The 16,774-nt window shown below is 33.6% G+C and overlaps 1 protein-coding gene across 1 annotated transcript in view; it reads right to left on the reverse strand.

Annotated features, from left to right (window-relative positions):
* The window catches only part of cdh13 (cadherin 13, H-cadherin (heart)), a 491,247-nt gene that overhangs the window by 127,281 nt on the left and 347,192 nt on the right, over positions 1-16,774 (reverse strand). Inside the window, exon 8 of the mRNA XM_073850194.1 lies at positions 1,745-1,923. Coding sequence (XP_073706295.1) covers positions 1,745-1,923 — 179 coding nt within the window. The remainder of the gene's footprint in view (positions 1-1,744; positions 1,924-16,774) is intronic.

A 16,774-nucleotide genomic window follows, 5' to 3' on the forward strand; every position in this document is an offset into this window, starting at 1 on the left:
ATGATAACCAATGCAATACAACCTTGTTGTAAATAAATAAATATGTACTGTGTAAAAAATACACACACACACACACATATATATATATATATATATATATATATATATATATATATATATATATATATATATATATATATGTACTTAACTATCAAAAAATATAATAACTGTCAAAAACACTAAATAAAAAAAAAATATAATAAAATAAAACAAAACAAAACAACAGCATTTAAAAACTTTAACAAATATTACAATAAAAACATAAACTATCAAATAATACAATTTTATAAGATAAATGATACTGCCAGTAGACCAGTATCAGTAGACCACAAATATTAAAAATAAACCACCAAATAATAAAGTAGACCAGTACTTCTAATTTTAATACTAAAAGTATATTTAAAAGTAAGTACACGTAAATAAATAATATATACTGATAAATAATGTTGTAATAAATAATAATGTTACAAAGTAAATGCATTCGGTGCATGAATAAAATCCTTTTTGCAATGCACAAAGACACTTCTTAATGTGTTAAAAGCAGAAGTTAAAAACACAAATAAATAATAAAATAAAATAAAATAAAACAATAGCATAAAATATTTAACAAATATAAAAAAATAAAAATAAACTACCAAATAATAAAATAAAACAAATAATAAAATAATGAATGATACAGCCTGTGGAACAGTACTTCTAATTTCAATATAATAATTTCAAGTACATTCAAAAGTAAGTACTCGCATGTAAATAAATAATATATGTATATATACCTATAAATAATATAGTAATAAACAATAATATTACTAAGTCCAAAACACATAAATAAATAAAAATCAAATAAAACAATAGCATTAAAAAACTTTATCAAATAATAAAAACCTAAAATAAACTACCAAAAAATAAAATAAATAATGATACTACCAGTGGACCTGTATCAGTACATTACAAATATTAAAATAAAAATAATCTACAAAATTTAAAAAATGACATGAAATTAAATTAAAAATAAAATAATGAATGATACAGCTCGTAGACCAGAACTTATAATTTCAATACTTAATTCAAAAGTAAGTAAATAAAAAATATACACTTTTAAATAATGTAGTAATAATGTTACTGCCAAAAACACATAATAAATAAATAAACAACAGAATTAAAAAATACTTTAACAAATACTAAAATAAAAATAAATAAAATAATATGTTACAGCACATAGGCCAGCACTTCTAATTTCAATACTTAAGTACATTCAAACGTAAGAACTTACACGTATATAAAAAATATTTACTTATAAATAATGTTGTACTAAATAGTAATGCTGCCAAATCAAAAACACAAGAAATAAATACAATTTCACAACACAAATAAATAACACACTGAACTAAATAAAATTGAACAATAGCATTGAAAAAACTTTCATATCAAAAAACTATAAAATCAAAAAATTAAATAAAATAATGAATGACCCATAGACCAGTACTTCTAATTTTAATACCTAAGTACACTCAAAAGTACTCACACAAAATACTTATTTCAAAATTGTCCATGACATCACCAGCTGTGGGCGGGGCCTTGTCACATGATACATGCGGTGGCCCTAAGATTTGCAGTACACCAGTGACTCAAAACATCATACAACCTAACGAACAGCATACTATTCGCCAGTCTTCTATTACTCCATCTTACTCCAACTTGCGTCCATCCAACATCAAAAAAAGAGGCACTCAAGGAAAGCACATACCTCTCTATCGAGCTGGTCGGGTGTTATCACGGTGACAATGTCGCCTCTTTCCGGGTCGATGAAGAACATATTGGGTGAAGGTTTATCGGGCAGCTGTCTCACAATGATATAGCGAAGTACAGCGTTGTCCGTATTGGGATCGTCTGCGTCGTAAGCCGTCATGGTCATCACTGTAGTGCCTGCCAAAAAAAAAGTAAAAAAAGAGTTATAATGGAGACAATTGGGCAGGATGCTACTTGGTTTGGTGCCAACTATATCCTCAAGGTTTTATCTGTACACCAGCACCACTTGTGTTGCCATTTTTCATTAAACCGCACAGCCGAACGGACTTCTAATCGATTGAACTTGGCGAGCCAAGCAAGAGAAGACGACGCGCTTCGCATGAGGCTTTAGGGCAGAAAATACAAAAGAGCAAAAGTCTTTTTCTCTCGAGTTTTATATTGTACTGCATCTAAAATAAGGATGCCGTTCTTGGCAGACGAACTGTAATCCTAGTCAATCCTTGACATATCAGCTCGACTCTATCAGACGTGGCCTCCGGAGTGAACAGCGACTCGACGGTATCCGGAGAGAGCCTGATATCTCAGTTCAAGCGACGCCGTTCATCTATTTCATTTTCCCTCTGTCTCATCTGAATGTGATCAGCCGCAAAAGTGGGACGCAAATGGAGCCAGAACCTCTCAAAGTCACAGTGACCAGACGGTGACATGAGGCTAAGTCATATCTATCTCCTGAAGTTAATGGCCTCTATCACTGACGTTAACCTCAGATCAGCCTTTACGAGAGCTCTTGGGCCGTACGGCATAAATCCAGCAGGCACCAAAAAGTGAAATTAAAAAAGGGGAAATGTTCAGACACTCTCAAATAGGAATATTAGCATCTTAAATAAATGAGTAAAAGGCAATTATAAGTAATTAAGGGAGAAGTGAGTATCTGCATGGGGAGAGAGACGGTATTAGGCGGCAGTTAAGCAGAACACCTCTAATGATTAATTACACATGCTGAAGCGCATAGCGGGGCTCTCTCGTGACACTGCTAGTCTGAGCGAGTGGTTCCACTTCACTGTTCAGTTACACCAAGTTATACGACCTCCGTGTTCGCAGAAACACACACTGACACACATAGGACTGTGCGCACAGCGTGACCGCACACACACAGAGACAGCCTCTATCCTCTTTCTTGCTCTCATATGCATACAGAAAGGCAAGCAGTCAGATGAGAGCACTCATACTGCGGTTTATGAAGGGCAACTGTGCACTGAAATTATGTTTGCAAATATAGTTAGTTAACTGACTGTTTTGTTCTGGTTTGTCTTTAGAGAATTTAAAAAAAAATTAATCAAATGGCAAATAAGCTTACTTATTAAATATAGGGATGTAACGGTATCAAAATTTCACGGTACGGTAATACCTCGGTATGAATGTCACGGTACGGTATTTATTGAATCATTTACAGGAAAAACAAAACTAAACAAGAGACTCGAAAAAAGTGCCAGAAGTGTTTATTAAAAAGTTTACATGAACACTGAACATATCAATGGCATACAAATTAGCCATCTATTTGTAAACTTTGAAACAGAAACTTAAATATTAAAGCATGTAAAAAAAACAGTCAAATCAGTTTAGCTGAATGAGTTGTCTGCTTGAAATAAGACTTTTTTTCTTACCCCATTGGCAGATTATTTAGCTTGTTTTAAACAAAAACTCACTTAATTTTGACTTGTTTTTACTAAAAACAAGAAAATAATTTTTACTTGTCTAGAAAATCCTTCTTGATTTAAGAATTTTAGATATTTTGGCTGGAAACAAGACAAAATTCTAAGTAAGAAAAGCATTTTTTTTTTGCAGTGCAGTAGGCTCTCATGCCTTTCTTTCGCATTAAATCTTTATTAAAAACAAACCTTTAAAGAACTTTTCTACCTGGACAAGTGCATCTATTATGTTGCCTAGTTTAGCCTCTTTAAAACGGCACCTTTCCTTATTTTAAACCTAGCCAAAAAGCCACGTGTTGACTGTGAAATTTATATGCATTTATGGTACATTCCGTGTCAATCCATGTTCATTTTTACAGCGAACAACGTACTGTAACATTAATTCAGCGCATACAGCGCAGCAAAAAATAGACTCGGTGCCGAACGATCGCTGCACTGCTGCAAAGGCACCGCTTCTAGGACGTACTACCGGACAGCAACCGCGTGCAGTGTGAACGCTCTAATCCGTTAACATGGGTGCTGAAAGAATACGTGACGCATACGCACTTCAGACGGAGCAGGTTCGACCATTTCTATCTCTTTTTCTTGCTGCTACAATCTGTAGCGACAACAGACCGCAAAGGATGATGGCCACGCCTGGGCTGATGGGAAATGTAGTTCCCGCTACCTCCCGTTCGCTCCATTCGCCTGAGCAAACTTTTCTCAAAAGACCTATTGTTTTATCGAGTCATGCGACCACGGTAGTATCGAAAAAATGTGTTATTGCGGTATGACGGTATTTACAATACCGTTACATCCCTAATTAAATACACTTCCATTCAAAAGTTTTGTTTTACATTAATTCGACATTAAATTAATCAAAAGGGACAGAAATGTGCGACCAGGGCCGTCGCTAGGAATTCTGGGCTCTGTGCACTGAATTTGCAATGGGGCGCCTTCAAAATCATGTATAGTTTATGACACATTTATGTTCCAAAATTATTTCTATTTCAAATAAATGCTGATTTTTAAAAACTTTTTTATCAAAGAATACTAGAAAAAAAATGCCATTATGGTTTCCACAGAAATATTCAACATTGATTAATAATGTTTCTTGAGTATGGCAGCCCAAATGAGTGTGATCTGTGAATCAGTGTTTATGTCACAATTCTGACTTTTTACATCTTGCAATGCTGACATTTTATTTCTTTATTTTGGACTAAGAATTGCATCACATAAACTTGCGAGTTAAAAAGTCAGAATAGCAGGATAAAAAACCCTTAATTTTATCTGGCAATTCTGACTTTTTTTTTTCTCGTAATTGCGAGTTTATATCTTGCAATTCTGGCAGTTCTGACTCTATTTCTCACAATTGTAAGTTTATATCTTTCAATTCTGACTTTTTCGTCTTAGAATTGTGAGTTAAAAACATGCATTTCTGGCAATTCTGACTATTTTTTGCGATTGCGAGTTTATATCTTGCAATTCTGAACTTTTTCTCGTAATTCTGACTTTTTTCTTAGAATTGTGAGATAAAAACTTGCAATTCTGACTTTTTTCTCATAATTCTTAGGGTTTTTCTTAGAATTGTGAGTTAAAAATTCACATTTCAATTTTTTTTCTTGCAATTGGAAGTTTATATCTTGCAGTTCTGACCTTTTTCTTGTAATTCTGACTTTTTTTCTTAAAATTGTGAGATAAAAACTCGCAATTCTGACTTTTTTCTCGTAATTCTGACCTTTTTTTTTCTTAGAATTGTGACGAGTTGGCTGCCTCCCCCCTAATTAGCATCACCACCCTGTCCCTTATTCACCACCCTTCTCCAGGCTCAAAACGGGAGTGGGTGTGTATGGGAGAGGAGGGGCGCGAAAACATCCCGGGTTGGCGGCGTGTGATGAGGAGCACGTGAATTGAATGAAGCCTCATCACCACCGCTGTTTAAATCCTGAGCGCGCCTCTCCTCAGGAGACCGGACTCTCCCCCGTGCATGCACGCTGGTGTCCTCGTGGGTCCAGGAAGGGGTGAAGAGGGAACCAGCGCCACCAGGAAGACGAGCTGCCAGACCCGCGGTCCAGACGATGACCGCACAGATGGCTGACGGGCTGGGATGCCTGGCCGTGAAGCCCTGAGGTGCCACATAGGCGCAGGAGGATGATGCCGCTAGAGAAGCCGCCACCCATCACGCCCCGGAACTCAGCGGGGAGCGCATGCGGCCGCCGTACTCCGCCCCTTGCCTGGACCCTTCCATACTGAACACTGCCCCTCCTTCACGGAATCCCCAGCACTCGAGGACACCAGATCCCCTTTTTATTTTGGACACTTATTTTATTTTTATTATGTTTAATAAAAGCCTTTTCGAGGCCTGACGCCACACCCACTGTGTCTGTCATTTGCTCCTCCCGCCACAGAATTGTGAGTTAAAAACTCACATTTCTATTTTTTTTTTCTTGCAATTGCGAGCTTATGTCTCTCAATTCTAGCAATTCTGACTCTATTTCTCGCAGTTGCGAGTTCATACCTTGCAATTTAGACTTTTCTCCCAGAATTGTGAGATAAAACTTGCAATTCTGACTTTTATTCTCGTAATTGGGAGTTTATAACTTGCAAGTCTGACCTTTTTCTCGCAATTCTGACTTTTTTCTCACAATTGCGAGTTTATAACTTGCAAGTCTGACCTTTTTCTTGCAATTTGGACCTTTTTTCTCAGAATTGTGAGATAAAAACTCGTAACTCTGACTTTTTATTTTAGAACTGTGTGATATAAACTCACAAATGTGAGTTATAAAATTCATATGTGAGGAGAAAAAAAGACTGTCATGTTCTCCGAATTGCGAGTTTATATCTCGCAATTCGAACCTTTTTTCTGACAATTGTGAGTTTATATCTTGCAAATCTGACCTTTTTCTCATAATTCTGAGAATAAAAGTTAGAATTGCAAGATGCAAACTCGCAATTGCAAGATAAAAAGTCAGTATTGTGATTAAAAAGTCACAAAATGAACATACAATATAGCTCCAGAGAAGAAAAGGATGAAAACATTTTTCAGAGTGCGCCAATGCACATGCCTATATTTAATATCTAAGTGTTTATTCATAATTCCCAGTATTGGCTCTCAGACGTACATGTACTTTCACATTCTTGTATTTGTCCTTCAGAAACTCATAAACACCAGGCAAAAAAGGCATTTACTTCAAAATGATGAAGCACTTCTTTTATGTCTTTTCATTAGAGCTCAGTAAAATCAATGACTGTAAATCCTGTCAAAATGAACCATGCACCAGCTGAACGAAAACAACTTTAGCACTATTCCTTTTCTAAGACATTTAAGTTCACATTGGTTTTACTTGTGAGTTGCGTCCAAACAGGAATGTTGAAAGACTTGTTTTGTTTAACACATTCATAATCAAGACATTTTTAAAACTGCACAAATATTTGTGAAAGAATAGCACAATCAACCTAATCACCACAAGACCCGTCGATTCTGAATCACCGCTCAATCCGCTTCCCGTAGTTCTATTAACCTGTACTCCTCCTGCACCCTCATAAAGATCAAAAAAGCCTTGAGGTATTTAGCGCTCATCAATATGAACCATGACAAAAGCCATCAGCTCCCATCAGCACACACATAAATCAACAAGCGGATCTAATTGGCTGATGGGTAGGGCCAGAAAGTGAATGCAAATCACTGCTACGCAATTATGAGGCAATTATGTCAAAGCTGAGCCCAATTCAGGAGCTATTGTCTTCCTTTATGAAGTCCATACACTCCCCAGCGCCAAGCCGGAATCAATGTTAACTACATTGGAAGGTTTAATGGGAGGACCTGAAATGGCTAGACTTGAATCTGCAGGTCTCCATTACTGTATTATCAACTCTGTTCATCTAATTGGGGCTATGGGATCAGTCAGAGTGAGGACTTTTTCTTTCTGCCTCTTTCTTTCTCCCTTTTAATTCTACCATCTTGTCACACTGAACAAGAGGCGAACATTGAAATGAATAATGTCTCATAAAATGCCTGACTTGAGTGGTTAATTTGATATCAGGCTCAGTGTCTAACTCTGCATTAACTAAGGCTGAAAACATTAATTGGCATGCTGAAATCAACCATAGTATAAACAGGTAAGTAGGAGATGAGCTACATGGGCTTTGACACTTGCACTATAAAAATAGAAAAATTATTGGAATTTATATATATATATATATATTTATTTACTAAAACATGTATAGTAAAATATAAATAATATATATATAAATTTATACATAAATAAAATAATTAAAGGCATTTACTCCAGTCTTTAGTGACATGATCCTTCAAAAGACATTAAAATATGCTGATTCATCATCTATATGTTGTCCTGCTCAATTATTTCATTTCATCTTATTTTATTTTTAATATTTTTATTTTTTTTATTTTAGGATTCATCAATGAATAAAAAATTATTCAAAAAATTAAAAAGAACAGTATTTATACAAAATAGAAATCTTTTGTAAAAATATACACTACTGTTCAAAAGCTTTGCTTTTTTTAAAGAAATTAATATTTTTATTCAGCAATGATGTGTTAAATTGATCAAATAAAATTGACAGCAGACTTATATTGTTAGAAAAATATTTCTTTTTTGAATAAATGCTGTTATTTTTTTTTTACTTTTCGTTCATCAAAGATCCTAAAAAATATATATTACAGGTTCCACAAAAATATCGAGCAGCTCTTTCCTATTTTTCTATAAATACATAGATTACATTGTATTTACTTTGATTTAAAAAAAAAAAAAAAACATTATGATATAAATTATTATATTTATTGGTTTATGGTTATATTTATTCCAGTGATGCACAACTGAATTATCATTGGCCTTTACTCCAGTCTTCAGTGCAATGGTTCTTCAAAAGTCATTATAATATACTGATTTATCATCTATATTGTAAACTATTTATTTTATGGAACCTGCAATATATATTTTTTTATTTTAGTATTTTTTTGATGAATAAAAAGGTTAAAAGATCAGTATTTATATAAAATATGAATCTTTTGTAACAATATGCACTAATATTCAAAAGATTGAGTTGTTTTCTTCCTTTCTTTCTTTTTAAAAAGAAAGTTATATTTTTATTCAGCAAGGATGTGTTAAATTTATTTTTTTTAAGTGATAGTATAGACTTATATTGTTAGATTTCTTTTTAAATTAAAAAAATGCTGTTCTTTTAAACTTTTTATTCATCAAAGAATCCTGATAAAAAAAGTAGTAATAGTTATTCAACTGTAACTGAGTCATCAGTCTCTGAAAAATATTATGGTTGTCTAAATTAATTTTTAAACCGCATATAATAATCATAATTCATAATTTCATCCTTTCTCATTCAGACTTTCTGTGGCTATACCTACAGCTCTGTCTTTATCTGTTGCACACACTGTTCTCGTCTTCTCATCCTGTTGCTCTCTGATACAGCAGAAGAATGTGTTGTTTGGAAGATCAAGGCATTTTAGTGGGCATCTCTGCCTTCTGACAACAGCTGAAGCCCGGTGGGTGCCAATCACAGAGCCCCACTCCAGAACCCAAGGCAGTGGTGTACCATCCAAAACTGTGGGCTTCACCACAGGGTGCCTTCCACTTCGACATGGCCCCAGCTGCTTAAAATCAAGCGCTAGCTAAAAAGCTGGGCCCTTCAGCCTTGGTGGAGGAGAGGTTTTACATAATAATAACTCAAAATGTGTCACGCCACTAAAAGGGCATATTTATATCCTGATAATGACAGTTCAGGCCAAAATGCACAAAAAATCAGACCGCATTTCCTTCTTTCTCAATCGGTTTCTTTTGTTACCTCTCAAAGGATCTCAGATATGCTCACTAAAGAGTGTCACTTTAGTGTTACTTAAGTTGAAAAAACAACATCTTATACAGTACAGTATATCTTCGAAGTACATTGCGAGACACTTAAACTTGAAACTTGAAACAGACAAACAATCCTTCAGAAATCACTCTAGAATGCTGATTTTTTATCAATGTTGGAAACAGTTATGCTGCTTGATATTATTTTGGAATCTGTGATACTTTTTCAGGATTCTTTGATGAATAAAAAGTTAAAAAGAACCACATTTATTCAAAATAGAAATCTTTTCTAACAATATAAGCCTTACTATCACTTTTTATCAATTTAACACATCCTTGCTGAATAAAATTAGTAATTTCTTTCAAAATTACTGTCCCCAAACTTTGAATGGTAGCATATATTATTACAAACAGGGTTCGTACAGACCCTGTAAAATGAAAGTCCAGGACTTTTTTTGCTTTTCAAGGACTTTAATCACAGATCTTAATAATGGTTTGACGTTTTCCACTGTAAAAACAATTTGTGAAACCGTTCTAAAATCCTGATCTGACAACAAATGATTCATGATACATGCTCCGAAGTTCCGCATTGAATCAAATGATTTGTGAACCCGCACTGAACTCCTGATCTGAATCAAATGAATCACGATCCACGCTCCTAGGTTCTGATCTAAAGCAAAAGATTCACGAACCCGCTCCAAAGTACCAATCTGACTAATGATTCATGAATCATCATTTCAGATCAGTACGTAGAGAAAGGATCACGAATCATTCGGTTTGCAGAACGATTCAAAAACCTGCTCTGAAGTTCTGATCTCAATCAAATGATTCGTGCTCTGAGCTGAATCAAATGATTAACAATAAGCAAAGTTCCGATATAAGTCAAATGATTTGTGATATGCGCTCCAAAGTCCTGATCTGAATCAAATGATTAACAATACGCAAAGTTCCGATATAAGTCAAATGATTTGTGATATGCGCTTCAAAGTCCTGATCTGAATCAAATGATTCACAATATGAAAATTTTCGATCTAAGTCAAATGATTTGAACACCCACTACAAAGTTCCAATCTAAATCAAATGATTTACGATATGCGGTTTAAAGTCCTGATCTAAATCAAATGATTTGCAATACATGGCCCAATTGAAGCACTTCGAAACTGTGAATCATTTAGCGATGCTATGGTTTAACTGATTCGGATAGTTTTATGACATTGACATTAATTTAACTGCGTAAAAAGGTGCTTACTGAAAAAATTAAACACTTTCATAGATACATTGTCTTTTAATAATTCAAGTACCTGTTCAGGAATATTGCTATTTTCAAGGATTTCCCAGGACTTACATTTCAAAAAGTCAAATTCAAGTATTTCAAGCACTTTAAGCACCTGTACAAAAGATTTCTATTTTAAATAAATGCTGTTCTTTTTAACATTTTATTAATCAAAGAATCCTGAAAAAAGTATCAAGCACAACTGTTTCGAACACTGATAACAAATCAGCATATTAGAATGACTTCTGAATGATCATGTGACACTGAAGAATCGAGTAATGATGCTGTAAATTCAGCTTTGTGTCACTGGAATAAATTCTATCTTAAATTTAAAAAGAAAACCAATGTTTTAAATTGCCATAATATTTTACAATATCAATGTTTTTGTTCATGTTGATGTGAATATTTGAATTGTGTTTATTTGCCTGTTCCATCAAAAAAAAAGAAAAAAAGAAAAAAAAAAAGAAAACTATCATTGAATTTAAAAATCATTTGTTATATATTTAGATTTTTTGTGTATGGGCAAATAAAATAAAATTAAATAAAATTAAATAAAATAAATCTTTATTTGATATTTCGTTTATTTACAGTTATTTTCAAAGCTTGAAAATACTGTCATTATAAAATAACTTCATTATTGTTTATTTAATTCTAACAAACAAGTTCCTATTAAAAACTTGTTATTTCCAAACAAAAGGAAATATATCAGTATCTGCATTGGCCATCAGCCAAAATAAGATGAAAAATATCGGTCTATCGGATGTCAGTAATAATATCGTGCATCCCTAATTTTTTATTGTTTTTTAAAGAATTCTCTTATGTTCATCAAAGTTGTGCTGCTTAATATTTTTTGGAACCTGTGATACTTCTTTTTTTCAAATTTTCTTTAATGAATAAAAAGTTAAAAAGAACTGCAATTATGCAATAATATAAGTCTTTATTATCACTTTATTATCACTATTCATCAATTTAACACATACTTGCTGAATAAAAGTGTTGATTTCTTTCAAAGAAAGAACAAGAGAAAGAAATTACTGAGCCCAAACTTTGAACGGTAATGTATATTGTTACAAAATAAAATAAAATATCCTTATATATCTATTAGGAAGTAGGCAGTAACATAACTGTATTTAAGGATTAATAAAACAATGCTTAAATATCCACATATAGCACATTTTGCCTATTTTCAAGCGCCAATCCAGGTGCATAAATCTCAGTAGTGGAGCAACACCATCACATCATATTATGCCAGATTCCTGACAACCTAGCACATATACCGCAAATCGCATTCAGTGCTAAATTTGCGGAAACATTTGCATTGTTAACAGTTCCATGATTCCTTTAGGTGCTAAAACAATGCAAACAGCATGTGCAAATAAACAACACATCAGCAGGCACGATTCATATTTAGTCGCCCTCTCTGTTCTCTGTTATACAGTACACTGTACAAAGAGAGCTCCAAAAGAAAGTAAGGGCTACAGTGCGTTAACACAAGGCCCGGTGTCACACGTGGCACATCCTCCATTATAGACATCCAGGGAAATCAATATGACTTCAGGATCTCATTCACACCAGGGAAGCCAGCGCACTGTGTGATAGGCTTTATAATAGGAAAGAACGGGGGAAAGATTGAGACAGGATGAAATAATGATGGAGCAGGTGTGTGTGAGCGAGTGATCGGACTAGATACCGGGATGAGAGTGAGAAAGAGGAAGGGCGAGAGGTCCGCCGGGAAAACACACAATGAAGCTACTGGACAAGGGATCACGGCGCTATCTTTGGACTTTGAGTTTAAAGTCTACAAATAATAAGGCTAATCTTCTGTCCAAAATCTACCAAATTACTTTTTTTGTTCAGGAGCGTTTGAAACTTTGCGGCACATGAGACTTCAAAAAGCTGAAAATTCTAAATAGTGTGGCTTTTTATAGCCCATCTCTGCTACATAGCAAGAGAAAAGTTGCACGGAGTGCTATTACCCTTCATTTTGGGAGGTAATTCAATACATCTAGCAGTTTTGGAGAAAGATAAATGGACTACAATGTGGAATGGAGCACTGTGCTGAAATATGCGGCCTTCTTGCCCTGAAAGACCCAGCTTGCCTATTCTCCCTTGGTTAAAGGCACTCAAGTGATATTCTAAAAGAAGTCCGCAGGCATAGTCCAGCTATCCAACATTCCCGTTGTTTCATTACACCGTGGCGAGTAAGAATCATTTTTATGAAACCCCTGAACCACTGGGCGTTCTGCAATTTACTCATTCCCTCAAAGTGTAGTCCCATAGCAGAAGCACTTCTGTATAAGAAACACATTGTGAAATGCTGCTCCTAAGAGAAAGAGAACATACAATGTATTTTCAAAAGATATTTTGCAGGTTACATATTTACTGCTCAGCTATTAGCTAAGCTAACACTTCATTCCCATGGTCAAGATGATGGGTCAGATGAAAGAACAATAATTTCCTCCAAAAGAGGCTTTTTTCATGCAAAAACAACATTTCTGTCAATGTTTATTCACTCACAGGTCATTTCAAATCTGTGTGTGGTTACTTTTGTTATGGAGCAAAATATTCAATATTTTAGAAAATATGTAAGTCTTTTCCATTCAACAATGACTCATAATGTCCACAATGACAAAGACACCTTTTTTTTTTTTTTTTTGATTACTTAAGCATTATTTGAGCAAATTTGTACATTATTCAAGTGCAATTTAAACTGACAATTTAATGTTTTCATTTGTTATATTCAGATTTTTTGAGTGAGGGCAATAAATAAATAAATAAATAAATAAATAAATAAATAAAATAAAATACAAATTTTTACAGTTTATTATTTCTTTTTACAATTTTTTGCTCACTTGATGTGACGATATTCAACATATTTCACTTCATTTATTAGATCAAAAACACAGAAAAAAAGAATATTGTGAAATATTACTGAAATTTAAAACAATGTTTTTTATTTTATTTTATTTTTTAATATACTTCAAAATACAATTTATTACAGTGATGCAAAACTAAAATTATCACCAGCCATTGCTCCAGTCTTCTGTATAATGGTCATACAAAGGTAATTCTAATACTCACATTTATTATCTGTATTATAAACTGTTGTGCTGTTTTATTTTATTTTATTTATGAACCTGTGATCATTTTTATTTTAGGATTCTTTGATGAATAACAAGTAAAAAAGAACAGTATTTAGAGTAGAACTGTAATATTGTGAAATATTAGTGCAATCTATTTTAATACAATTTAAAATATTATTCATTCCAGAGATGCAAAACTGAATTATCATCAGCCTTCACTCCAGTCTTCAGTGTAATGATCTTTAAAAAGTAATTCTAATGTGCTGATTTATTATCAATATTGTAAACTGGTGTTTATTAATTCATTTTTATTTTGAAAAAAAAAAAAAAAGGCAAATAAAATAAAATAAAATAAAATTTGGTGAATTGATGTAAAATAAAATGATGGAATATTATTATTATTATTTTAGTTTTCTAATCAGTTATAACTTCTGGTTTCAAAACATTTATGTTTCAATCTGAAGAAGAAAGTCATATACTGTAATGGATGGAGGATCCCTTATAAGAGCTATATTTTTTTGTGTTCCACTCTTTTGAATTTTAATATGCAACAGATATGTTTTTGACCAGTGCTATTGCATTTTGTATTGTTTCCCCCCTTTCACCAAACCTGTATGTCTGTCTGACAAAACATTTCATGCAATTTATTTCACTTTGCATTGAGAAGATGATTCAATATAATGAAACAAAAACCTCTTCCCCTGTTTTTATTTTTGCTAGGTTACTTCTACTTTTTTTAACACTTAAAAGTACAATTTAAAGTAGTACTTTTTTAAATTACTTTTACTCAAGTACTTTCTGGCCAGATACTTGTACTTTTAAATTGAGTAAATTTAACTTAAATATAATTTTGAGTACCTTTTCTACCTACAGTATGCGAAAAAAAGTAGGCTTTAAAGTATATTTAAACTCTTTTAGTGCCATGCAATAGCTTTGTGTGACAAACAGTATTGGAACTGGATCATTCCTGAACTAATCACTTCAATTAGTGAACAGAATCAACCAGTACTTTGAAAATGACTTGCATTAAAAACACAGATTCGTTACTATAGAAAGTTTCTGAGCTCAATGTTCTCAATGTTCTATTTCTTTAGCTAATAGCTCCCTAGAGGGCAAGATTATCTGAGAATGACAACCTAAGTTTCTTTACACAAAGCCAATGTATGCTTTCAAAAGACTTATACAGCAGACAAGCCATATGGACTACTTTTATTGTGCTTTTTTTTATTGTATTTAAAAGAAATGTGTGAAGATTCTTAAAAAAAAAAAAAAAAAAAAACTCCAATGCTGTCATACAGCATGCAGGTTTGGAACGACATGACAGTGAAGAAATAATGAGTGAATTTTCATTGAACTGTTCCTATAAGTAGAGAACACTCAGCCATTTAATTATAATTGATTCGTTCTAAAGCACCATTTGTCAAATCCCAAAGGGAAACCAAAGTGTGTAAAACCTCCACTTTCTGAGAACATTATGGATGATTTACATAAAAGGTGAACGTCAGGGCAGCAGTAAAAGGCTAATAATGGACTACCTGCACTTTCATTGTTTTGGTATTGTATGTAAATGAGCAAATGCATACAACAAGTGCTTATCAAGCCATAATCATTTCCACAAATTACTTTTACCATTCTATTGTGAGATTCGAACCATCCATTGTGACTGACACAAGTATAACCTAGTAAAAGCTAACTTAGTTTCTCAAGACTGAAGCCGAAACTGTTCAGGAGGTACAAATTGAGGGTTAAAATGAAAGAATCAATCTCATTTCAACAAGATTTAGTGGCGTAATGCCCTGCTATGCAACCGTTTGTCATAACATAACACCAGTTACATTGGACATCAAGTGGCGATACTAAAATCGACTTTCGAAACTAAGAAAAATGTCTTTAAATCAAATCCTAAACTTGCGCTTCCACACTTTTTTTATGTTTCATTAAGTCTCTGAGGTCTGGTACCTCACATAAAATCCCAAAACACACGGGCAAGTAAACACAGAAATATAATCTGTGTGTCCAGTTTGATCCCCGGCCTGCAGTGGAAAGTGCTACAACATAAAGCCACACATCATTCTCTCATCTCGTCCTTGTCGCCAGCTTCTCCATTACTGATATGAAAGAAGAGAGCAAGAGGTAGCACTTATTAACACGGTCTGTGTCTCTGTGTGTGTGAGACAGACGAGTGAGAGAGGATGAGAAAGCAAATGACACTGAAAGAGAAATGAATGCAAGAGCGAAATAAAAGCAAGCAGAAAGTGTCTTTACACTGTATCCGTAATAGTATTTACTGAAAGTATGTCTTTTAACATGACATAGATGTAGCATAACAATGGCCTCAATAACGCTGCAAGATTTGGGAGTGACAACCGCATGTGTTTGCTGAAGAGAATCCTCTAATTTCAGTTGTGATTGTTATGTAATGACTTTGTGAAGGTGGTCTAGTGTCCTGTCACAGAATGACAGTAACACAGCTCTCCTTTCTGCACCTCTTCACCTTCACAACCTACAAAAGACTCATTAAATTCTACCTGCACCACTATTTCTATCCCTTAGACATGCTGTTCACTCATTCTAACAGTTTCCAGTGCAAAGCCACATGTACCTATAAACACTAAGTGTTGATTAAACAGTGTTCGAGAAGCTTCTTGCTGAGCTACACATTATTTAAAGGGATCGTGTTGTTCCAAACCCGTAAGACTTTCATCAGAAATATTGTAATTTGTGTTCCGAAGATGAACCAAGATGTTACAGGTTTGGAACGACATGAGGGTGAGTAATTAATAACAGAATTATCATTTTTGGTTCATTAAAGGTTGAAAGCAATACAACTATAGTTATAGAATAGTTACATGACCAGTCAAAAGTTTGTAATTTTTTTCAAGATTTTTTTTTATGTTTTGGAAAGAAGTCTCTTATGCTCTCCAAGGCTGAATTTATATGGTGAAATACAATAAATACAGTAATGTTGTGAAATATTATTGCAATTCCTCTGTTTTAGACAACTTTCTGTAGCCGTCTTATTTATGCCAAACATTTAAACTGTAGTATATCACTTTTTCACAGAACAAATGTTTTCAGCATTGCTAAAAATAAGATACCTTATTATGTAACAATGATGACTTTAGCAATAGCTGAAGAAAATTCAGATTTTCC

This window comes from Garra rufa, chromosome 11, assembly GCF_049309525.1.
Source record: "Garra rufa chromosome 11, GarRuf1.0, whole genome shotgun sequence".
NCBI lineage: Eukaryota > Metazoa > Chordata > Actinopteri > Cypriniformes > Cyprinidae > Garra > Garra rufa.